This window comes from Electrona antarctica (genome assembly GCF_951216825.1).
Source record: "Electrona antarctica genome assembly, chromosome: 8".
NCBI lineage: Eukaryota > Metazoa > Chordata > Actinopteri > Myctophiformes > Myctophidae > Electrona > Electrona antarctica.
In genome coordinates this window covers 7,187,410-7,213,476 of record NC_136789.1, presented here as the reverse complement: position 1 = coordinate 7,213,476, position 26,067 = coordinate 7,187,410, and the positions used below count along the sequence as shown (strand labels likewise).

The following is a 26,067-nucleotide window of genomic DNA, read 5'->3' as shown; positions in this document are numbered from 1 at the left end:
TACAATATTTGTCTTTTTGCAGTGTTCAGGGGGACGTTGTGAGTCTGGGGATTAACATTAATAGGCGATGGAAGTAAGCGCTGAATTAACAGAACTGTAACAGAAGTGAAGGGTCAAGCCCTGTGCCAAAAGTAGGAGGCCCAATAAGAGGTTAAAGGGTAGCCATGCGTAGCCAGACCAACCAAGATCTATCCCACCATTCTAAATTCAATTCAATTAAAAAACAAACAGCATTGCAAACCAATGCAGACTTTAAGGTGGCCTTTCATATTGGGATGTTACCAGTATTGGTTCTGAAAGCAGTACATGTAGGTTTGTAGACCCCTACATTTAATTTAGATATCACCAGACATATCGGTAGTCAGACATCTCTGATCGTCTGGCTACGCAAAGGGTGTTTTTCAGAGTGTGTGTGTGTGTGTGTGTGTGTGTGTGTGTGTGTGTGTGTGTGTGTGTGTGTGTGTGTCTCAAATATTAGAACACAGATTTTTGCTTTGAAGACCTTGATTGGTTTGAAGAGCATTTTACAAACGTTTGTGTCTTTTGCAAAGACACAAACGTAGCAATGAATCTCACGTTTTTCAACGTGATTTCAACAATGTTTTCAACATTTTTGCAATTGTGCATTGTACAAAAATGAGCAGGATGAAATAGTGCTGACCTGCTGTGACTCGCTGGACTTGAAGGCGTCTTTGAGAATCTCCACGGCACTCGAGGGGTCCACGTACTTCCTCTTTGATCCCACCATGAGGGAGAAAAGGTTCCTCAGCTCCTGCATGAAGGGCAGGTTCCTGTGCTCCTGGTTGGAGAAACCACACACATGATCAATTAGACTATGCTCAGTAAAGCCAGGAAGCGTGCCTTTAATCCCTACTTTATATTTCATCTTTTAACAGCATTGCGACATGTTTAGATCTGCTATTTGTAAACGTTGCCTATAATAATAATAATAGTGATGTACGTACTGTATGCAGTTGAATTTCTACATACAGCTCCTTAAATATTTCACTTTATACACAATGAATAAAGAATATATGAAGGTTAACAGTACAGGATAAATTCAGCTGCACAAAGATGAAGTAGCCCTGCACCAAAGGCTCACACTGTCTGTGCTGATGGGGAAGGGCCTCGGCCTCATCAAACATTTCACACCAGTGGAAAGACACTTCACTGGTGTGAGCTTAGGAGCTGGGAATAGAGTAGACTGTCTGGGCACAGTCTGACCTAAGGGAGAGATTTCACAGCTGTTTGGATGTAGGTACAAACATGCCACGCTGATTTCATGCTAGTGCGCCACACAACGCTTTAGTGGGGTTACAGCTTCAATGGCTTGCTAATCCTGCTAGCCACTGCAGAGTGGCCCTATACTAGGGCCTCACCCGTTCTAATCTATGAACAGAAAATGATGTACAGTGTGGTTAATGCGATATAATAGATCACATTGATTGGGAGGGAATTGTTAACGGATGATCTTGGGAAGTTGGGTTGGGCACAAAATTAATTAACACGGAGCCCGCCAGAAACGAGGAACACAGAGGGTTAAATTAGTACCCTAGCCCGCCAAACACGAGATTCTCGGATTCCAGGGCTTGTATTCTTTAATCCATGTTTTAATCCGATCGTATCGTTAGCCACCAAAAGCTAACACATCAACATCAAGGAGGACAGTGGCGGCCATTTTGAAAATGCGCGCGCATCCACGCATTGAAAGCCCTGTATCTCAGAAACGACATTGAGGGGCAGTTTCTGGCCCAGACAAGCGTTTTCAACGGCCTGTAGCAGGCGCTGTGATACTCGCAGTCGGGTTTTTCCACGACCGACCGAGAGAACAACAACCGGTCATGACACCACACACAGCAGTTTGTCACTGTAACATCCGGTTACGGATATTTGGCTCTTCAAAGTAAGGGTTACGCGCGATAAAACCTTGGCAATACCGAGGGATTAATTAATGCTGGCGGAAATTGGATAGATAGACAGACAGACAGACAGACAGACAGACAGACAGACAGACAGACAGACAGACAGACAGATAGACAGACAGACAGATATAGATTCGGTGCAGTAGCTTCTCCTTGGCTTTGAGTACTTCAGACAGGACAACGGCACGTGCTGGCTTTCAGCTGCCTGTCTGCCACGTACCCCCCAGAAATGTTCCCTGTGTAGCTCTGCTGCAAGACGCTGTGTAATTCTAAAAGGGGAGGTGCCGGTGCGGTGGGGAATGTTGCACCGAAAACTGTGACACATACATTCATCTGTGTCCCTCCCAGCATGCATTTCACTGTGTTACAAGTGCTTGTAGCTACAAGCTTGTAGCTTGGCACCGAAGTAACGCGCTATGAGCTTGTACGTATATTTGCTATTTTTGAATAGCCAAAGTATGTATAAATAAGTAAGTATAAATAATGATTAAAGTGGTTAAAATCTAAAGTGACACAGATGCTTTCCTAGTCTTAATAGTTTAAAGAAAAAAAGTCTTCCGTTATGAGAGTCCCTTGCACAAAATCTTTTCAAAAGGGTTTCTGCGGCGAAATATACATCAATTTGGCAGTATGCGGCTTCTAAAAGAGATGACCTGCTGATCAAGAAATCATCAAGAAACGCCACCATCTCAGTTCAAGTACTCCCTAGTGAGAGACCTGGTCAGATGGATGGGAAGGGGCCTCACCTTCAGGTTGCGAGGCAGGTCATGGACTCTGGCCGGGGGAGAGTAGTGGAGTACTAGCCTCTGAAACTCCAGCAGGTTGAACAGGGACTAAGGGGGACAAATACAGAGGACATAGTCGTATCTTGGAAACTTAAAAGAAAGCATTTAACATTCCTGTGATAATGTATTACCAAGTGACTGTGATAACTAATCATAACTACTGCTTTAGACAGTGTATCTGTCTTGGTGTCACAAGCTGAATTTTATGGTTATATTAACATTTCATTTCCCAGCTAAATGTTAACAGTGAACATCAAGCAACAAAAACATTCGATTCTTAAGCAGCCTTCTCAAGATTTGATAGTGGAAATGTACATAGAGTAAAGTTGTTTACGCCTTTTCATCACCTGACTTCAGTAAATCTAGGAGACAGGTCAGGCCCAAGCTAAGCTCTCTCATCTGGGTGGGTGGGAGAGTTACATTACACACTGGGCACATGCACCGTGTGACAGTGTATCCAATGTTCATCTAGTTCACATTCCAACATAGGCCCTGTAAGTAAGGATACAACAAACTCACCCAGCTCTCTTTGCGATTGCTGGGATTAAAGTATCCCTTCATCCCACATTAAAAGATCATACCACCAGCGCCACCAACACGTTATTGTCTATCACAGCTTCAGCCATGTATCTATTCTTCCGCTAATGGATTTGTTTTTAGATTGTGTTTGTTTGTATGTAAACAAATGTTTACAAAGCAGTAGACATACAATAGGTTTGTTAGCTGCTGCTGCTCTAGCAAATATTTGCATTTAGAAATCCTTTGTAACCACCAACCACCATTCCATTTGTGGAAGAACGTAATGCTATGCTATGCATGCATGTTCAATAAAAAAAAGTGTATGAGTGAATCCACCTGAATGACCGCACTGAACCAGCAGGTATTTCCAACATTCTTCAGCCCCACAGGGCAGTTGTCCATCCTCTTCCTGTCATGGGGATTTGGGGAGTCGCTCCACACTTCAGTGTGGGTGCGCTTCAGGCTTGCCTTGTTCTCGGCGATGCTGGCCTCCAGAACTCTTAACAAGAGGAAAGCATGGCACAAACATATTCATATCAAATCAATATACATCTCAGCTGACTTAACGTTGAACAGTCATGTTTTAATTCAAATGAACGGTCCTGTTTTTCACAATCATGCAATAGAACTAATTGGACTTTTTTTTACGTACTTACGATGGTCCTTATTTGTACTTTTCAGAATTTAATAACTAATGGAGGATTCACATTGATGGCATAAAAAACAGCTTTTAGGCACTGCCTTTTTATATTAAAGCCTATGACAAATTATCAGGCAACAGCATGCCATACACTGACACCACGGCGCGTAAACAGCGCCTCAAACTGTGACTCCGCCCACAACCGGGGGAAGTTGTGATTTGCGCTCGTTCACTGCAATGCAAATTGCGGCATTTTCAAAACAATATTGAGCAGAGTAGCGATTATCAAACGTATTTGCAATTCCATACGTTGAAAGATCTGTTGCCCGTGGACAAGGCACGCTACCTCCGCAAGTTAGATAGCATCGGCATAGATGTTTGTCCGTATGTGATTAAGGATTGGACCAAGTTACATTGGCAGCCATAGAAAGTTCTTACCCCAGGCTAAAACCGGATGTGACGTTTTTTGGCGTTCCTGTCTAGCGTGGTGTCAGTGTATTGCAGGGTGCTTTTAGAAGGCGCTGGTCAGACAGCCATTTCTGGCCAAAAAGAGTGCTTTGAATAGTTAAATAATAATAAGACGTGGACCGCTTTTTATCAGCCGCCAATCACAACTGTGCACAGTATGTACAGATGCTCCTCGTCCGAGCTAATTGTCTCAACTATGACCTGCTGTCAGCCACAGACACACAAACTGACCCGACTTCAAGTAGTATAATTACATGGTATTTGCTATATTCACAGTGGAGTTGTATTTATTTTACAGGCTATTAATATATGGCAATTAAGTGAGTTGTGGTCCAAGCAGCGTGAGCTCCAGCCTCTAGGCGACACAAGCAGCAGCAGTGTGCCCAGGTCAGCACAGCTGTCAGATGGGAGATGAAACGCACTGATATGACCTTGGTTCTTGTCTCTGGCACCTTGTTTATACAATATGATGCATTTTAGGTGAAAGATATGCCATGCAGCCATACAGTACCTCAATCTTGATACATCTTTAAAACTTTCCAAGTAAGGTCAATAGAGTTATTGAAGTCAGTTTCAGTCAACTCTGCATCTCTGTCCCTAGTCCCATACCCTTGTTTTTTTCCCCCAGTTCTTATTTCCAGCAGAAAAAGCACACTGGACAGCGATTTCTTTTCTTCATAAAAGGCATTTAGCGTGTGCAATGTTCTTTGGTTATGAATTATTTAAATACTCGCAACATTATAGACCAATTTCAATATTTGCAAATCAAAACTGTTGTGCTCCAACTCAGCCATCCATCTCTGCAGGGTTTATTGCATTGAAACGGGGATAGACACCCTCGTTCTCTGCCGATACCAGCAATTACCCTGACCTACTACTACTATTACAGTTCATTCACCAGTATGTCTCACCAGTATGTACAGCCTCTTGTCTATCAAAACAAGCTGGTCGGTGACAAGTACGCTCTTTTGGTAACGGTACATTATGCATTTTGTGCATCATGCAAAATCTAATAACATGAATTATTATTATTATTATTAATAATGCAAAATATTATAATTATAATGAATCCCTACTGTAAAATGATTTTCTGTGCAAACAGTTCTTGTTTTCAGGGTCTTAAAAAAAGATTTTTTTCCCAGTCGTTAAGAGCATCATTCAGTGGTAGAATTGAGCCCACCTGCTGATGGCCTGCTCTTCATCGGTGATGCCCGTCTCCCTGAAAGCCCGGCTGGACTCTTCCAGGCTGAGGGCGATGGCCCTCTGCAAGTCATCCTTGTCATCTCCAGTCAGGTCAACCACATCTGCAACAAGGCAAATGAAATTCACTCTGACACGCCTGTGTCATTGAGAGAAATAGACATGCTACTACGGTATTATAAAGACCACCAAGGAATAATTTGCAGTGGATGGTAATTCTTCAGAAATGTCTGCAAGGGATGCAGTGGGGCTAAACCCATCAAGTGCACCAGCACCACTGAGAAATAAAGTGAGCAATCATTCTTGCAAAAAGATAGAACAGCATAACTTGTCAGGGCCTGAATTTTTGTGCAGGACTGCTGGAACTTCAAATAATTTAATTGGTTCACTTACAATTTGGATGATTCACGCACACATTATAAATGAATGTCCTTGTAGTATTTTATTTTGAGAGTAATATGAGAAAGAGACACAGCACAGTAGCGAGATTCCCTTAAGACAATGTAAAGAGTAAGACATAGTTGACCCTCATTAGTGCCCCCAAAGCTCACACTAAGTGAAGCATTTAAAGGGGAAAACCACCCATTTTCAACATTTTACTATATCATTAATATACCTTAGAGCTGTTGTGTGGAAATAATAAAAAAGTTCCCCCATTTTGTGTTTCCTAGAACTGTAATTATGAAAAAAATCATTAACATGGTGAAACACATCTTGATGACATCATCAAGATGTGTTTCACCATGTTAATGATTTTTTTCAGACCTCTAGTTCTAGGAAACACAGAATGGGGAAACTTTTTTATTATTTCCACACAACAGCTCTAAGGTACATTAATGACATAGTAAAATGTTGAAAATGAGTGGAATGCCCCTTTAAGGGGGAATTCCACCCCATTTTGAAAAATGGGACAATCTACAAAATGGGTTGTAGATTGTGTGTACTCAGTGTTGTGTCAGAAGTATGTCACTCACTTGTGTCTGCCTGACTGCCCACGCTGATGTATCTGTCATTGGCCTCCTGGGATGTCTGGTAGTAGGTGGCCTCATCCTGCTGTGGTACCTTAGCGTTCTTCTCTGTCAGATATGTCACTGCCTCTGCCAGGTCTCCATTACTGACCTGGGCCATGAGAAAGGACCATGTTTAGACTATGTGTGGAGTCGTATTTGGAATTGTCAGAGAGTCATTTTTTTCTTCATCCAAGTCTAGACTAGCATTATGGCAATGACATACAGATTATGGCTTAAAACTTTACTGATGAGAGCATAGAAAATTGATGGGTGTATAAAAACTCATATTCAAATTGAAATACTGTAATTTGTTGTAAATATGATATAGTATATGATATGAGTAAATCCAAAGTTAAAGTGTATCTGTTCAATTTGCATTTGTGTGGATATTCTGGATAAACATAAGAAAAACTGGAAAACAAGTCAGTGTTAATAAAACTACATGAGTGTGTATGTGTAATAGCAGGGGGCGGACTAGTAAGAAATCAGCAAGATTTGGCTTTTCGTGACTAGTTTCTGAATTTTGGTGTGGTGTTAGGTATGGGTGTAAGGTTTTCAAAAAGCTGTGCAAACCCTATTGGTCTGTTTGCACAGACTCAAATATTGGATACGTTATTACGTATAGGTATGGTTGAAAACCAAAATAATTGATAAAAAAGATTTTTCAATGGATTCTGTTACTACTGGGTGTGCTAAATAACATACTAAAAGTTTAGGAACAACCAACAACCAGAAAGGCATTGTTTTCAAGATGGCGTCCACGGTGGCTAAAATGAGCTAAAATGCCTAAACTGGGATTAAATATGTAAAAAAAACATAATTATGCACTTTACTACTACTTTTTGAAATTAGTATGTTATTTAGCACACCCAATGGTAACAGAATCCATTGAAAAATCTCTTCTATCAATTATTTGGGGTTCCAACCATATACTGACATATCCAATAGTGGTTTCATTGCAAACCGACCACTAGGGGGCGAGCCAAAATAGTTTGCAATGGTTTTTGAAAAGCTTATGCCCATAAACACCATGCCAAAATTCAAAAAGTAGTTATGAAGTGCATAATTGTTATGATTTTTTACATTAAATCCCAGTTTATAGGCATTTTAGCTCATTTTAGTCACCATGGACGCCATCTTGAAAGCGATGCCTTTCTGGTTGTTCGTCTCTTTTATCAATTATTTTGGTTTTCAACCATACTTATACGTATCCAATATTTGAGTCTGTGCAAACAGACCACTAGGGGGGCGTGCCCAACACGTTTGCACAGCTTTTTTAAAACCTTATACCTAACACCACACAAAAATTCAGAAACTAGTCACCAAAAGCCAAATCTTGCTGATTTCTTACAAGTCCGCCCCCTGCTATTAAGTGAAACTGTGTATGCCACCAAGTGGCTGTTGTCCGTTATCATTTGTGGATGACATGATATATATATATATATATATATTTTTTTTTATGTTGGTACTGTACCTGCAGAGCCTGTTGGAGGAGCTGGACATCTGTGGTGCCTGTGACCTCTCTCAACTGGTTTAATAAAGTCTGCTGGTGCTGATGGAGAAGTGGTGAGGGATGGAGAGAAACAAAGGGCAGTGTAGGTCATTGCAGAGATATTCACACTTTTCAGATGATTGCCGGACACTAGTTTAAAGTGGTCTCCAGACGTTTGTGATGACCACCGTTCACCCACAAAGCAATTTCAATATAGGACATTTCTTTACAGTAAAGTGGTTGGCCAGATCTGCAAAGATGCCTCTGCCTGCAATCTATTATTTATGGCTCCACCTGGTCCTGTACTTCTATCTACGTACTTACGATCTCACTAGTCACTATAACAATTTACTACAGGCTTTAAAAGCAAGAGTGCTCCTTCACCCCCAGGGCACTAGTTTTCACTAAGCCATTAGAGAGTGAAAACAGAGTTCACACCTCTGTTAAAATAACATTACATGAATAATACACCCAAGTTACTTTTCTAGGTTGTGTGAAAGACAACGAATGCAACGCTGAACATAAGATGTCATCTCAGCAAAAAGACACCTGGAAGAAATGCATCAAATAACCCGTTTCCAAATGACCAAAACCATAGATAGATGTTGTATCATAGAAAGGAAATACTGTTGTTGCAGTAGGACAAATAAATATTAATTTTAACATTAAATGGCTGTACATTACCATGTGGCACAGCTGTGCGAGATTGTTTAGATAGGTGTCCAGTGTCCACTGTCCATCATGTCCTCTGATCAGATGATCAACAAAACACAACAAAGCAACAGTGCATCCAAGAATACAACCTAGTCAAGAGATCACTACAATCCTTGTACGTTTGGATGAATTAAGTTGTGCCACACGGAACAGAGAAAGCTGATTGTCCATTTAAATTATTGCTTGTGGCAAACACTGCATGGTGTGTGGCCGATTCGATTATGAAAACTAAATTAGTTGGCACTTGGCAACTAATTTAGTATCCAATTCGTAATTAATGAATTGCTTAATCGTTTCTCTTGCACTGTGTGCTTAATACTTATAGCACCTTTTCATAAGTAAACAGGTGTGGCTAGTGAGTTTGTTTACTGTCAGAATTTGATATATGTAGGCCATTCAGAACTCATGTGACAGATTTGGGCCTCCTCATCGAGGAAGGCAAGGCATGTACACCTCTCATCTTCATCTGGGAAGTCTTGACTTCCTATCTGTCATTCAGGTCATCGGTCATCTGGCAATGACACCCTTGAGGGTTTAGAATGAACAGAAGTTCTTGCCTGCCTGAGAGGGAGTGAACTTGGTGGCTTTACGCCAGGTTATGAAACTGGACATCCCCAAGTGTTACGACACATAATATGCTTGTTTATGCATCTGCCTGAAGTCAAATGACATAGGTGGGCACCGGGCATGGTTGACTATGACATCACCTGACTTGGCTTACAGGCCACAGGACCGATGTCCATCCTAAATTCATAAGGTGCAAAACAATGAAGCTAAATCTGCAAGGCTTAACAAGCCTTGACATGTTGTACAATACCCTAGCAAATAGGGCTGGCAATATGACTTCAAATCATTATCACGACTATTTCAAACTTTCAAACGGCTATTTTCAATATTTTGCACTCCACCATTGTACGATAAAGTTACAAAACAAAAAAATCTCAATTATTACAAAAAGTTCTAAATATTGGTTCAGATATATTTTAAAAACATGAAAGATATGTTGCCCAAAAAATATGTATATGTGGTCCAAGGAACATACTACCTGACCGGGCTGACCCCCATGGCCCACACTGGGCAAGACCTACGCTGTAGACGGTATCATTTGTTTTGGGCGGAAGTTGCGGGATTTGGGCAGAAGTACCGCTCAAGGAAATGACGTTGACGCTTTACAAATCTGTTTACAACTCTGTGAATGGAACAAGTGTTGTTTGTGATTGGTCGAAAATATATCGTATCCGGGGGAAATACATCTAACGGATGTTCCAGCCCGACACTTCCGCCGATACGGTCTCTGCCTTAGGTTGTAACTTGTGACCAAGGCTTTTCCCTTTGCAGATGAGTAAGCCTGGGGCCGAGGCTACCCATGGCCCCATCTTCACACGAGTCCAGTGACTCGGATTAGTCCAGGACTGACTTTTGACACTGGAGTTTGTACAAAATTAGTGATTCGAAAATACCAAGAAATTGCTTTGTGAAATATCTAGCAGTTAGACAGCAAACAGAGTAGACATTAACAACCGTTAACGGCATGCATACGTCAAATAAATAAAACTGCATCACTGATGAGGTTGCATCCTTCTCTGTGCCATGAACCAGATATAGGCCTAGCATGACTCCAGTGAATCATCAAGTCTGTTTATCTATCACAGCAAGTAGACAACCCCGTTAAGCTTTCAACTGTCAAAACCAACCGCCATATAGTATAGCCTAAAAATAGCCCTGGTTCCTTCATGGCTACACTTTGTCTGCCTTGAACCACACACTCTGATTTTGACCACACATTAATGTGAGTACTTTCAAAACGTTGAATGAAACTGAAACTGAATGAATATTAAAGTCAAGAATGAACAAAAATGTATGCTTATAAGTTTCAAACAAACTGAAACTGGGTTGAGCTTGAGACCTAAATATTTTAGTTATTTTTTGCGCCATGACAAACAGTATTACAGTCAAATTGTTTCCTTTGAGCTGTTCTATAATGGTGATCAACAGTACTTTATTGGAATGTCATTTGTGTGTCATCACCTCAACCCTGGTGATCTGTCTTTGCTCCCAAGTTCCTGTGATTATTGGCAGTCGTTCAAGACAACACAACACAACACACTTCCTTGCAAGTCTGTGGTTGCCAGCTAGCCACCTAGTCTCCATCATGGCTTAAGTTTGTCTCACCATCGTCACAGCTGACCACCACGACTTGTAAACAAACATATCATATATTAGAAACCTAAGACAAGGTTCTAGAACCAGCCACTACTAACCAAGGCGCAGCTAAATGCAACTTGCCCAGTGATAATGGCCGATCAGTGTACCGTTCAAGTTACCATATTAGAGGTAGTATGTATGATGTTGTTTTCTGTCACTTGGCATCGCCTGTAGCTATTTCAACACAGTTAGCTAGTGTTAGTAAGCAAAGTGTTAGTACTATCTTGTCATTAACGGTCACTTGCCATTAAAAGACAGCAAAACTCAAGATTTGTGTGGCGAAACTAGCGTTATTGCCGAAGTTAGGCCAGTAAACACTACGAATTAAAATATAATAACATATTAAACATATATATATATATATATATATATATATATATATATATATATATGTGTATGTATGTATGTACGGAATGTGGAGCTCAAAGCATTGTAGCAGTTTAAATAATAACTATGAATCAGATTCTGACTGTAACGTTAATAGTCGGGAAACTATGAACTAGACAACTAAGCTAAGCTAGCCAACCAGCTAATTTAAGCTTTCGACTAAATTGACGCATTTCTTCCATAAAACGGTGTCAGCGCGTGTAGCGTCGACACTCTTTAAATATTGAAAATGCTTCATTTTGTTGTTTTTGAAAATGCGTCATTGTGTCGAGCGACACGATCGCGCGACAAAGTACAAATTAGCCGTTAGCATCTACGCTTACCTTCTGAGAATGCTGTTGGAGGACATTCTGCTCCACGGTCATGGCCGCTTGAAAGTTAAATGAAGTAAAATTCAAACCAAGGGAGCGAATTACGCAGTTGCTTTTGATCCGAGCGATGAAATAAAATAAAAAATTGCACTAGGATCTGCCCTGTCTGTTTATGTTTATCAGTGAGGTGACGGCGGGCGCCATGACACAGTAACACTGGTCGTCAGGGATGAAAACATTGCAGATCCATGGATTGTGGGTTCGATTACTGATGTCTGTCTGAACTGTAAGCATTACGTCACGCCTCAAACTCGTGAGAATGACGTAATTTATGTTGTTAAGTATTTATTAACAGTTAGCAGAATTACAGTACATTTCAAGCACAACTCGAACTCAATATAAAAACTGTTAACTGTGAGTGGACGAGAACCTATTATATCCGAATTGTTTCCTTATTATTAATAATAATAATAGTTATAACAATAATAAAATATATGATAAAATATGTGCATGTTTCAAGGAAATTGTTTAATGGCAAAACATATTATATTACTAAATATGTATGTATTATTATTATTATTATTATTATTATTATTATTATTATTATTATTATTATTATTATTATTATTATCATACTTATTTTCTTCACTAGTCGGTGGATATGCATGACAAAGACCGTCCTACGTGACACCAACAATCACTCAAATGCTTTTATTATAAAATATTGTTTTGGAGTACAAGATCGTGACAACAATACATTAAAACAAAGTAACTATAGGAAGTTAAACTGTGGTTTGCTGTGTTTGCCAGAGCCAAAACAAAAACCTACGGTTTCTCAAAAACTATTGACTGAGTCACTTAGTTCAGCAATAATCTTGAGTTAAGGAAATAATACAGCTGTACAGTCATGACCAACCATCTTAAAGATACATAGGCTACATGTTAAGTTAAAATATTAAAACTGTTAAAATATTTTCGTAAAGGCATGAATGACATGAGGTGGAAATTTCCTAAGATTTCCTCATTTGGACGTATTACAACAATGAACAGTTACAGGCCAAGTGGCACCTCAATGCTCAATGTTAAATTGATATTTATTTCCTAAATGTAAAGAAAACAAAAAAAGAAATAAAGTAGGCCTACGGTATACATGATTTGAACATGCACGGTACATCAATATCAGACCTAAACTTTCCCTTCAACTGACACATGCCTCCTCTACTTGAGATCAAACACGAGATGGATGCTGGCAAATACTGCAGCATGGTCTCCAAAAGGCAGTGAGCAGATTAAGGTAGATTTTGTATCCTGGCTAGTAGACCTAATGTCCTGTCAGAATCAGTTGAGAAACATAATAATCCAATTTTGTCCAACCTGAGAGGATTTTTTTTACTTTGTTTACTGGACTATTATGACACCTTAGTATGACCCTTAGTATGACACTTAGTATGACCCTTAGTATGACACTTAGTATGACACCTTAGTATGACACCTTAGTAAACACACGTAAACACATAAACACACATAAACACACATAAACACACATAAACACATAAACACATAAACACATAAACACACATAAACACATAAACACACATAAACACACATAAACACACATAAACACATAAACACACAAACACATAAACACACAAACACATAAACACACATAAACACACGTAAACACACATAAACACACATAAGCACACGTAAACACACGTAAACACACATAAACACACATAAGCACACATAATCACACATAAACACACGTAAACACACATAAACACATAAACACATAAACACACATAAACACATAAACACACATAACACACAAACACACATAAACACATAAACACACATATCTAAATGTCTCTATCATAACTCTCTATCAGAATGTCTCTATCATAACTCTCTATCAGAATGTCTCTATCATAACTCTCTATCAGAATGTCTCTATCAGAATGTCTCTATCAGAATGTCTCTATCATAACTCTCTATCAGAATGTCTCTATCATAACTCTGTATCAGAATGTCTCTATCAGAATGTCTCTATCATAACTCTCTATCAGAATGTCTCTATCAGAATGTCTCTATCATAACTCTCTTTCAGAATGTCTCTGTCCACTCTATACCTGAGTTTTTCTAGAGGCAGGAAAGATAGAACTTCTTTTAGCCATTGTGAAAAAGAAGGTGCGATATCCGATTGCCAATTAAGGAGGATTAGAGGGGGGCAAATGCCAAAGCATTTGCTTGCGGAGATGTGACTGTACAGCTAGGGGGAATTATGCCAAAAATGGCATAGTGTGGAAAGAAGGGGTTATTACTGTTCCACACATATGAGAGAATACATCAAATATTTGCTTCCAGTAGCCAGTAGGTAGTGTCAGTGAGGGAAGGGCACGTCAAAATAGGAATATTTAATACCTACAGTTAGAATAGAGAACTGTGACAGAGTATTTTTATGCAGTGTTACCATTACTTTTACTGAAGTAAAAAATAAATCTGAGTATTACTTCCACCACTGCTCTCCAATATGCGGTATGCTTCCTCACATTGGCATGGTGCCACTATCCAAAACCTGGGCAGTTATTTATTCAACATGGAGGATGGAAGGGAATAGTCTTACAGGCCAATGCAGAACTGGGTCATTCTTTAGATGTTCAGAGACGCCTCGCTGTACTCATTGTAACTGATGTATTTACAGACCCTTCATTAATACAAACATTTTTTTCTTCTTCTTTTTTGTGTCATGTAACTGGTGCATATAAATATTCATTGGCATACTCTCAACTTGTTGGTGTTATCTGGAAGATTTAAAGGAGCATATAGCCTTTGTGACATGTGGGTCCTTTGTCACTTTACTTTGATATGATTCTGATTCTGAAGTCTGATGCCTCTAAAACCATATCCCTGCTTTTATAGTCATGAATATAAATACCGGTAAATAAATATATACCATATAGTGTATAATGTATACGTATGCATGTGGTGTGTGTGTGTGGGGGGGGTATGTCACATGGATCAAACTTAGTAGATGAGTTTGGGGTATAGGGTCAGGACCTATAGCCTACTGCGTTTATTTAAAAAAAAATCTCAAATCAAATCAAGGTCAAGGTCACAGCACAAGGTAATGGCTTAGCCCTATGCTAAATGTATCATACTTCTAGTTATGATTTTCTGTGTGTGTGATGCAGATACTGTATGATGCAGATACTGTATATACAGTTTCTGATTATTGCCAGGTAGGGAATTGTATTATTTGTTCAAGGTTTTTTATGATCATGGGGGTTGTCCAAATAACACATTAAAAATAGAGTAGGCCTATTATATAAATTGTGGATCATGGTAAATTCAGGGGTTGGAAGTACCATTAAAAACCTATAAGGCAAAACAAATCTAATTTTAATTATGCTTTAAGAAGCTAGGGGGTTTTCATAATTCTGAATCCATTCCAAGCATTAGTTTTGCACGAAAAACACTCCTTGGGCTAAAAACAGCCATAGCCACTTGCCCAAATGTGCCCAAATGTGATGAGGTCAGCACATTTGGGCAAGTGGGTTTTTAATGGTAGGCCTACTCCAACTTTCAACCCCTTAATTTACCATGATCCACAATTTATATAATTCTCTATTTTTGAAGGGCGCTCCTATATACAGGTTTAATGTTTGTCTTTAGTTCAATGTTTGTTTTGTAAACGCCATTGACAATGAAGGGAAATTTACGTCATAATATGCCTCATTAGACTACATACTGTCTCTTTATTGTTAATGGCGTTTAATGTTTGTGTTGGCACCGTTTGTTTTACATCAACATGAGTTAGACTTTAATAGCCTATATTAGCACCCCTCACTTCACACGGGTGTGATTTTTAATGTTATTTGGATGAACCTATTGGATCATAAAAAAACTACTTTTATTTTGGGTCACGCCCCTTTTAGCATAGATTTAATCTTTGTCCAGCAGATGGCAACATAGCATATCATTTGGAGTGGACCATCAGTTTGCATAAGGACAGATCCACATAGCAGTAGGAGTATTAGGAAAAGCAAATGATTCATGAAAATGATTTCACTTTGTAAATCAAGTAACACAGTAAATCACAGAGTTTGCTTTCCAATTTTCAGCACAGCTACTTAATCAATATTTTATACTTTTATGTGCTGCATGCTGAAATATTGACTGACCACCAGAGTGTGTGAAGGTTACCTTGAGCTATCAGAAGGCTTCCAAAAACAGCACAGCTCTCTTGGCTGACAAAAAAACATATCACACAATTTGACCCAAGAGCAGAAGGTAGACTAGAGCCATCAGTTAGTATATCAGGACAGCAGTCAGTAAACCAATCAGGAAATAAACTGATCTTAACACTAACAGACCTCTGGCTGAAATACTGTATAGATGTACAGCATTCGGAGATGTTTGTCCAACAAGAAAGTGGGTCCTAAATGCAAGAAGCAACTTAAGCCTAGTTATGTTTTGTCAAATGTCTGTGTTTCTCATAGAAAATAACAAATGATCAGAAAGCATGGATTTACTAACTGCAGGATCTAAAGATGTATTGTATTTGTCAGAATAGTCTAATAATGTGTTGAAGAAGATAGTGTGGGCATGGAACAGTCGGAGAACAAATGTCACAAGGGATTTGTAACAGACGGGTACCAGCAAGAGTGAAGGTGTATAGGCTATAGCATAGCCTATACACCTTCACTCTTGCTGGTGGTTACACAAGCTATATGCTTTATTACAGCTTGGAAACGGTAGCAGTGACCAAACGACAGGAGGCAGAGCTGGCAGAACTGAAGATATTATAGGAATAGGATTCCAATTAAAGCCTGTGTCTTGGTCTTGTAATAATCTCAAGTCAAAGTGGGTGCACAATCAAGCAGACACTTCTAGTTTAGACTAATTGTTTCAGTATGCAGAATGTGGCACATAATTATTTCATCCAAATCTACCCAAAGAGTCAATAGGGGCCTAGTCAGGATATGCAAGTCTGAGTTCAATACTAGTACTTCACATGAATTTAAGTACAATGATGGATACATGTGACACATTATCTCATTGGATAAATGCCCCTCTCATAATGTGTCAAATGATCTTCTATTATCAGACTGGTCCATGATGACTGTGAATCTCTAAAGTTATATTTAGGCCTGAAGATAAATGCTTAATGGTACACACTGTTTTCTTTTGCTCCTGTTATAGGTTTCCTGACTACAGACCTTAATCCACTTAATCCATTTATATATTCTTTCACTTTGAAAGAATATATATTCAAAGATTTGCGCCACACTCTGTGCCACGTTATGAGCTTGTAGATCTGCTATTTTTCAATAGCTAAAGTATAACATAATTCTTGAAACACCAAAAGGGGTTCCAAATGGGTTTTAATGTATTTGTTAGTTTGTGCCTCCACAAAATATAATTCCCAGTGGTCCCAGTGCTCTGAGGACATTGTCAAGAGAACAATACTTTTATTCTTAACTCAGAGAAATGTGTCTCCCACCAACTTATTCAAGCGCACAGAAGCAGAGGGGAGTGCTCTCAGTTGTTACCCTTATTGATTATGGTTTCAAACCAATGACATTGATAACAATTCACTACAACACATTCCCATAGAAAATAATAACAGAATAACAATAATAGAACAATAATTTACAGTGTGCGCCCCCGAGGCATGCCAGGAAGTCACCCCTATCGAATGCACAGTCCAGGATAGTACGTATGGGTCACCTCAGTGACCCATACACCCAACACAAAGTCCCGGAGGTGCTGAGGCATATGCGTCCTTTATACCTCGACTCAAGGGCTCTTGTGTCCCAGGGTGAGGAACGCTAATGTGTAGGTTCTGTCCTCCTCCACTAGGCCTTTCTCCATGATGACCAGAAGCCAGTAAGGTACCAGCTGGTCTTTGTGTAGAACCCCCTTCTGGCCCACTACTATTGGTATCCAGTACCAAAGGACCCCCCAAAATAATCACATTTGAACTAGAGACCCCCCAACCTGACAAGCACTTGGAATTGTCGGCCAGTAGAATCAGAACCTGTCCCCACCAACCACCTGGAGCAACCTTTTGTGGAGGCCACAGGGAAGCAGGAGCTGCAGTGTCTCAACCTCAGGTGCATGCCATCATCTGCACACTGTTGAGAGCAGAAAAGGCTGGCGCACTGTGAATAGTATGGCCTCATTGGCTTGTGTGTTTGCTCAGATCATTCGGGGCCTTGACCAGCTTCAACCTAGCTCCGGACGCGATTTAGGACAACGTTGTTGTCCTGCCATTGGTGTGTGCTGTGCTGTCATCAGGTGGTGTGGGCCTGTCGCTGCTCTCATCCTCTGCTCCTGTGTCATTGCCCTGATAAACAGCTACCAGTGGTGCTTGCGGACTAAGGGCTCCAATTTTGTCGCAGCCTTTACCCGCAGCGCGGCCCGCAATTCAGTCGCTGCCCGAAAATTACGAATATAGGAGCTTTCTCTGTCCCTTAATGGTATTTTCGTCCCGCGTCACCGCTATATTTTTTGCCGACACCGGTATTTGCGCCTAGAGGTGTGATCATGGGCGTGTTGGCACGCTTTCCCCTAAATTGCTATGTTGGTCACATACATTTGGGAAGTCGATAGTGGAGTTTAAAAGCACCCGTAAGCGTGCCAAATTAGTTCGGTAGAGCGGCGCACGGCACGCCGCGCGCGCCTCAATGAAGATGTCTGCAGGCACAGAGTAGGCTGCCTCTCCTTATTCTCCTATCTCTTTGTAATTTTCCTATAATCAGCAGAAGTCGAGTGCCTGCCACTTCCTTGTGTCCATTGTGTTTATATAATTGTATAGTCAAATAAGTTATTTGTGCGCGACTCCATTTCCATTTGCTCTTTCAGTTCATGATCACCCCATAGCAGCAAATGGGGTTTATTGACCGAACTTTCCTTTTCGCTTCATACCGTTCCGAAAGCCCTAATTTCATAGTTGAGCAAGATAATTTGAGCGAGTTGTGACTCAATGAAAAGACGAGTGTTCTTGGCTCTGTGCGTGTGGAGAGGGCAGCGGCTATGAAGCAATATAGCACTAACGGGCAACGGTTAAAGGATCTCAAGGGATCTCTTAAAGATGGAGTGCCACAATTTTTGTAATTTTCCAGTTTTTCATGTGTCTATGAGGTGACAGTACCTGGAGTCGTTTTTATGTGCAATGGTGTATTAACTTTGTATTTAGGATTTCTTCCTGGAGGCTGAACCCTTGACAGTCAAATGGGCCAATGAAATAAACAGTAATATAGTGACACCACACTATCAGCCCCTCCCCTAACCCCTCCCCCTTTATCATACAACTACAGCTGTGGGTGCGGCTTCAGTTCAGGTGGATCACCACCCATCACCACCCACCAGGCAAACCAGGCATATGTAATGAACTGGTGGGCGTGTCCACATAAAAGCATGATTTTAACAAATACTGTACACTTTTTGGAAAAAGTTCTTCCCCCTTATATTATAATAATACCTGATGATCATGTTTTAGGGTGGGAAAAAAATCGTGGCACTCCATCTTTAAAGCCAAGACTGGTGATTGGTTAAATTTGGTTTAATTATTGCAACGCCCAAACCACACCTATGCATAATATAAAGGGTAACGGAGGTGTTTAAGGAATTTAGACAGGTAACCAAAATACCAACTTTAGGTACTCCTAAAACCCCAAATAGTGGCTTTAGAAAGATGAGACAAATTTACCAAATTTGGCACGGCTTACGGGTGCTTTTAAACTCCACTATCGACTTCCCAAATGTATGTGACCAAAATAGCAATTTAGGGGAAAGCATGCCAACACGCCCATGACCACACCTCTAGGCGCAAATACCGGTGTCTGCAAAAAAGATAGCGGGTGACGCGGGACGAAAATACCATTAAGGGACAGAGAAAGCTCCTATATTCGTAATTTTCGGGCAGCGGCTGAATTGCGGGCCGCGCTGCGGGTAAAGGCTGCGACGAAATTGGAGCCCCTAGTATCCTAAAAAAAAGATCACACCAGTGTGAAGTGAGGGGCGCTCTTATCATTATACATGAACATACTTCATCTCATGAACAACTGAATTTATGTGACTGGTTAGCCGATTTGCTCGTCTACATGATGTACATTTTCCCTTCATTGTCAATGGCATTCATTGCCAATGGCCACAAATTTAAGTCATATTTGAGGCACATATGACCTAATTTCTCCTTTCATTGTCAATGGCAAATATGAGACGTGTGGGGACAAAAGCTGTAAAAACACAAATCTAAAATCAACTATGATTTAAGAGTCTGCACATACAGTATGGTGTAGGTGATTTCTTGTATCTCTCATTTCAGCATCGTGGGATGTCAAGCAGTGAGGCCTGAGGGAAGTCAGCAATTGGCAGGGTGGAGGAATACTCATTTAGTATGTCCCTGGTGGCGTAGAACTCTGGGGTCTATATGTCAGCCATTCCCATTGTGGAGTTGTCACTGCCTTTAAATTTGGAGAGGCATTTTCTGCAGTATAATCCAGTATCATCCAGCATCCAGGTGGAGAGCGTCTACTCACTAGCATCCTATACTCAGTCACTCTATGTTGGCCTCTTCCCTGAACAACGAGATGCTGAAGGACACTGGTGGTGGTGCTCTAATGTCATCAGTCTTCTGACTCCCATGTAGGCTAATGACCGGTGGGTTTCTGCTCTGTGGAAGTAGTCATAACAACAACCTTTTATAGGAACACTACAGAAATGTGTCACTTACTTACCTTTTCTCTGTGTAGAGATACCCCTGTCGATTATAGTTCCAAAACAAAAACATGCAAGATCACTGTCATTATCTTACTGTGAAATATGTACTGTATACCCTTATTTTGTAGTGATGTCTGTAGTGTTTCCTGTTTTGCCTAGTTGTTGCCTGTCTTGTCTCACCTCATCCCCTGTTACACACCTGTCTCCATTCTGTCATTAACAAAATAAATGTTAGTTACTTTAGTTACTGCGAGAGTGTGGTCTAGCCAACACCAACTCTGGACTCCTGTCCGGAATCGCTGCCCTCCACGCCTTCCCATCTAATATGGTTCTTGAGTTCTACAGTGTTGTTAAGCTGTCGTGCCACAGTGCGTCTACTGTATGTAGGTGGTGCGCTTCTTTCCTCTCCTGCCTTTGCCCTGGGTTGTGGCTCCCAGAGTCAATTTACTTCAAGTTTTGGGTGCCTGACACAGTGCCCTGCCAGCCTCATCCTTCTCTCTCTGACTTTGTCTGTGACCCGTGGTAGGTTCCCATAGAGGTCCACATTCCTGATGCGGTCCGTCCATGTGATGTGCCATTTGTAGCATTCTTGACCCTGTAGACTCCATCCAGGGCTCTTTCCTGTTGTGCTGTGAGCCTTGTGAGGGTCCATGTTTCAGCCACATACAGCAGTACTGATTCCACAGTATAGCTATGAACAGCCGCCTCTTAAGTAACAACGCGTCACCAGGCTTTCCACCACCTCCAAGGTCTTCTCTAGTTCTCCCATGTCTGATTGCCACACTCTCCTCATCCCATGCAAGGCATTCCAGGCAAGTGCTCTCCAGACCAATGGGAATTTAATGTTTGTTTAGGGTTAAGTTTGTGGACGGGAACTAAAAGCTGGATGTAGGAGGGGCTAGCACCCCTCAAAAAATAAAAATAAATGTTAAATGAACAAAACTAAATATAGCATTAAGGTCGCCCTTATGTGGGCGAGGTCACCAATCTGAAATGTTTTTGTGACACCGGACAAGATATTATCTCGTCCGGACAAGATATTATCTCGTCCGGACGAGATAATATCTTGTCCGGACGAGATAATTATTATCTTGTCTGGACGAGATAATATCTTGTCCGGACGAGATAATATCTTGTCCGGACGAGATAATATCTTGTCTGGACGAGATAATAATTATCTTGTCTGGACGAGATAATATCTTGTCCGGACGAGATAATATCTTGTACGGACGAGATAATATCTTGTACGGACGAGATATTATCTTGTACAAGTACAAAATAAAAAGGTAAAAAGTGAAATGGCTCAGAATCTTTTCCTCTTGAGAATCTCCGGTTTCCAGTTGACTGGGTGGCTATTTTGAATGCATGGCCATTCAGGGGCTCCGTACAAATAAGATTTGTGCTTCAAAAATATTCAAACATTTTTACACTATTTCCAAGATTCTTTGAAAATAGAATAGGCCTATTTTAAAATAGCCAATGTATATTGGTTTAAAGGGGTTTAACTGATTTCGAGGCTATGTTATCCTATTTTACGGGGACCCCCTTGGAACCCCTCAAGGACACCTTGGGGTCCCCGGACCCCACCTTGAGAACCACTGCTGTAGGCTACTTGATGGCAGCACCTCAACTGTTTGCACTCAGGGTTCCTTGAAACAGTTCCTACTTGACTCGTTGCCCCTATACAGCGCTATACCGCTCTGACAGCCACAGTGGCACAATCTATAGATCAATATCGTTCATTATAGCTTTACTGTAGGTGAATCAATCAATAAAATGATTCAGTTATTTTGGTTATCACACCAAATCCTATATTGATTTTACTACGGTAGACTTATTATTTCCATGCAATATATTGCCTGACATACTCCACAAAACAACGGCCTAAATAATATATAATACAAAATAATAAATAATGCAATGTTCAATTCAAGTGTTTTGATGTTGTGTGGGCAAGTCTTATAGGCATACTATATGTTATATGACCCACAGGTTGAAAACCCGCCACGTTGTGAGCTTGTATCAGCTATTTACCATAATTTCGAATACGGTAGTCAAAGTGGAAAATAGGATGTTAATAACTCCTTCTTAGTCAGGGCTGGAATGGTAGACTTCAATAGTTTCAACAGATTTTGATCAATATGCTATTTGGACATTTTTGCTGGGGCCCCCTGGAACCCAATCAAGGACCACTGGGGACCCAGACCCCACGTTTGAGAACCACTGGGCTGCCTACTGGAGTCCCATTTGTTGTACTGGCGAGGCTTCTCTCCCCATCCCCTCCCAGTATTTCTGACTTACAGGAATAGCTGAGGGCTGATTTCACCCAACACCTACTACCAGCATCATGGAGTTTGAGTCCCCCTAGTGGTGTAAAAATAGGCTTGTCCATTTTTAACCTTTCTGAGTTCAAGTAACAATCTATATTTTGCTATGTATATCTGCTCTTCTCTGATCATCAAATTAACTTAAGTGCCAGCTTAATGGGAAGTAGGCTACACTTTTAGAGACTTGAATATTTGTCAAAACATCATGACAGAAATGACATCTTCGACCAAATAGTTTCAATAGGGGATGTTATGATGTAATTGCATACAGCACAGGTGCTTTAGTGCTGTGGTTGAGCAGCATTCTCTTGAAGCCCAAAGTACACAATACTGAACTCACCCAACCCACTCTTTATCCAGAACATGTTATGATGAAATTACAAACAGCACAGGTGCTTTAGTGCTGTGGTTGAGCAGCATTCTCTTCTGGCCCCAAGTACACAATACTGAACTCACCCAACCCACTCTTTATCCAGAACAAACTGATATACCGTATTCATGTCCCTTATCCCATGTCCCTTACAGATAGGCTGCCTCTCTGAATTTCCCACTGTCCAACTTTTAATGGCTTATAAATATTCATGCTACATTCATTTTGGGATCTAACCAAACCCCTATACTGAATGCCAGATGCATCAGTGTTTGTTCTGTCTGCCTTCGTGGAACATTAGAGCACAAATTCAACAGAGTTAAATTTGGCATTCTCCCCCCTAAATGGCCCTTAGCCCCCACAGCACAAAGTTCACATCTCAAGCTGGTCTTAGCTAGACTGGTTGACACTGAACTGCCCTTTCTCATTCTACCGGGGATTCTGAAAAATGTTTACTTGGAAAGTTCATGACCTCACAGATCTACCACAATGTCATGGTGTGTGACAGAGCATGCAGAAAACCATGCAAGCAAATACATTTCCTGAAGATTTTGAACACCAGAACATTTAAGAGGTTGAAACTGGTTAAATTATTGTTGACATAGTTGTTCAAGTCAGAATATTGAAATCAGTTCAGGGGGAAAAAAACATCAGGTTAATCAGATCAGTGAGGTCACAGAAGAACATCATTCACTATAGTGATACAGAAAAAGGGTTAACAAGGGAGCTAGCCCCTCCTATGCCCAGCTTTGTGTGTGCACCGTTGCTTGTGAATTCTAGCGATTATTTGATTGGCTGAGCAAAGAACATATTGAGGATAATAAGTTGAAGCAGAATTAAAGACAGAGAGAAAAGTACTGTCGTAGCAGACAACCCGCAGCACTCCAGGTTCAAACAAAATCCTTCTAGGTGCAAGGCTCGAAGATATAAGTTGAGGTGAAGAAAATGCCAGCACTCATTGTATGTCCTTTTACATGATTTTTCCTGTTGAGGAAGGCCATACAGGCCGAAACGCGTACGTTTTCATTCTCAGAGGTAAATAAAATCATGTAAAAGGACATACAATGAGTGCTGGCATTTTCTTCACCTCAGAAAATTAAAGACGACAATTGTGATTGGTCAGAACTACAGAAATTGAGGATGCCAATTTTGATTGGCCGGAATGTGATGATGTATGATGATAAGAGTGACCTCACTTCACACAAGTGTGATTTTTGAGGGGTGCTAGCCCCTCATATTCAGCTATTAGTGTATAGAGATTAGTCTTACACAAACATTAAATTCCCATTGACAATGAATGGAGAATTGACATGTGGACAAGCAACTTAGTATTTCTGTCCTACAAAAATGTAATTCCCATTGACAATGAAGAATGAACGTCATATGTGGACGAGCAAATCGACATGTTACGTCATGATGATGTACGGGTGTGATTTTCTTTATTTGAATGTAGAGATGTAGGAGGAATAAGACATTGGAGACTGACATCGGCAGTTCTCCCTGTGGCCAGTTTGTAAAACATTTACTGTTGTACTTACCCGATATAGCGAATGTCAGCCATGTTCTTTCAATGTCAGCTAAGATCCCTCAAGCCGACAGGCTGCGCTGTGGACTGCAGGGACTTTCACTCATCATCAATATTTCATTCATTCTGTTTACATGCATTCAGTTGACCATCAATATGCAGGCAGAACAAAATGCCTATCTTTGACCTTATCAATAATGGAAACTGGTGAACCCTTGCCCTTAGTCTTGATCTTTTTTTTCTTTTCTTTTTTTACAGCCTGTGAATTCAATATCTTAGTCGACATAGTGAATGGACTTCTCACTCTGTCTGTGGCCTGGCTGACCATATTTATAAACTGGCCTCAGCCGCCTCATACTTAAGGCTCATCACATCAGGATGATTCATTATTTATGAATAATTATCCCAATATTTATTCAAGCTGACAAGGAGGCTTTGGAGCGAGAACAGGGTAAAGTGTGATTAAAAACCCATTAAGGACTGGAACGCATCTGTGTCACCTTACATTTTAAGTAACCACTTTAACCATTATTTTAAACTTTAGCTGTTGAAAAAATGCAGATCTGCTATTTTTGAAAAGTCGTGAAAATGTGTTCAATTCTTGGAATATATATTCTTTCACAGTGGACGTTTTTAACTCATAACTTTGCTTCTGGGGTGTCCCTGGAAAAACATATTTTCAGATGGGGGTCGGTGGCCAAATACATATACCTTTTGGGGTCCTTGACATGAAATAGTTTGAGAACCACTGATATAGGTTTTTCAGAAAACTGTCAGAATTTAGAAGACATTTTGTAGAATCTGGTCTCAGTCCTAAATGGGTTAAAATGTACAAGTAAAGCCATGCTGCCAGTTGTCATGTTATGAGATTGGCCTTAAGGTGGGGGTATATATAAGATGATGGGGGGGGGGGGGGGGGGGGGGGGGGGTATGTCACAGCTGCAGGCCAACAGTTGATCCTGTGCCAGGAAGCAAGATCAGCCAGGTCAGGGCAAGGGAAGACAAGAGGTCATGACCCCAGGGGGTAAAGAACAGACTTCACAAAGAGGTACATCTTCAAAAGCTATAGGCCCACTGGGGAACTGGAGTGGTGGGGAAAATAAACTAATTTGACCTCTTTTCTCTGTGCAGGAGTTTCCCCAGGTGTTTAACCTCCTTCCTGTTGTCTGACTGGAGATATTACACTTACGTTACTTGGCAGGAACTAAACTCATAAAACAAATGATCCTCTACCTGAATGATACTATATATGGTCTTCTGACCCATAAAACTCAAATTATATATGTGTGTGTGTGTGTGTGTGTGTGTGTGTGTGTGTGTGTGTGTGTGTGTGTGTGTGTGTGTGTGTGTGTGTGTGTGTGTGTGTGTGTGTGTGCGTGCGTGCGTGCGTGCGTGCGTGCGTGCGTGCGTGCGTGCGTGCGTGTGTGTGCATTCACACCGACGTGTACATGCATGCGTGTGTGTG

The 26,067-nt window shown here is 40.7% G+C and overlaps 1 protein-coding gene across 2 annotated transcripts in view; it reads right to left on the bottom strand.

Moving 5' to 3' along the window:
• usp25 (ubiquitin specific peptidase 25) overlaps positions 1-11,918 on the bottom strand; it is a 31,277-nt gene extending 19,359 nt beyond the window's left edge. For both annotated transcript variants that reach the window (XM_079507216.1, XM_079507217.1), the window contains exons 1-7: positions 11,666-11,918; positions 8,019-8,096; positions 6,509-6,653; positions 5,515-5,638; positions 3,563-3,725; positions 2,669-2,755; positions 662-799 (exon numbers count right to left, since the gene is read on the bottom strand). In XM_079507216.1, coding sequence (XP_079363342.1) covers positions 662-799; positions 2,669-2,755; positions 3,563-3,725; positions 5,515-5,638; positions 6,509-6,653; positions 8,019-8,096; positions 11,666-11,707 — 777 coding nt within the window. In that variant the 5' untranslated portion in view covers positions 11,708-11,918. The remainder of the gene's footprint in view (positions 1-661; positions 800-2,668; positions 2,756-3,562; positions 3,726-5,514; positions 5,639-6,508; positions 6,654-8,018; positions 8,097-11,665) is intronic.
• Between the last annotated feature and the right edge of the window lie 14,149 nt (positions 11,919-26,067).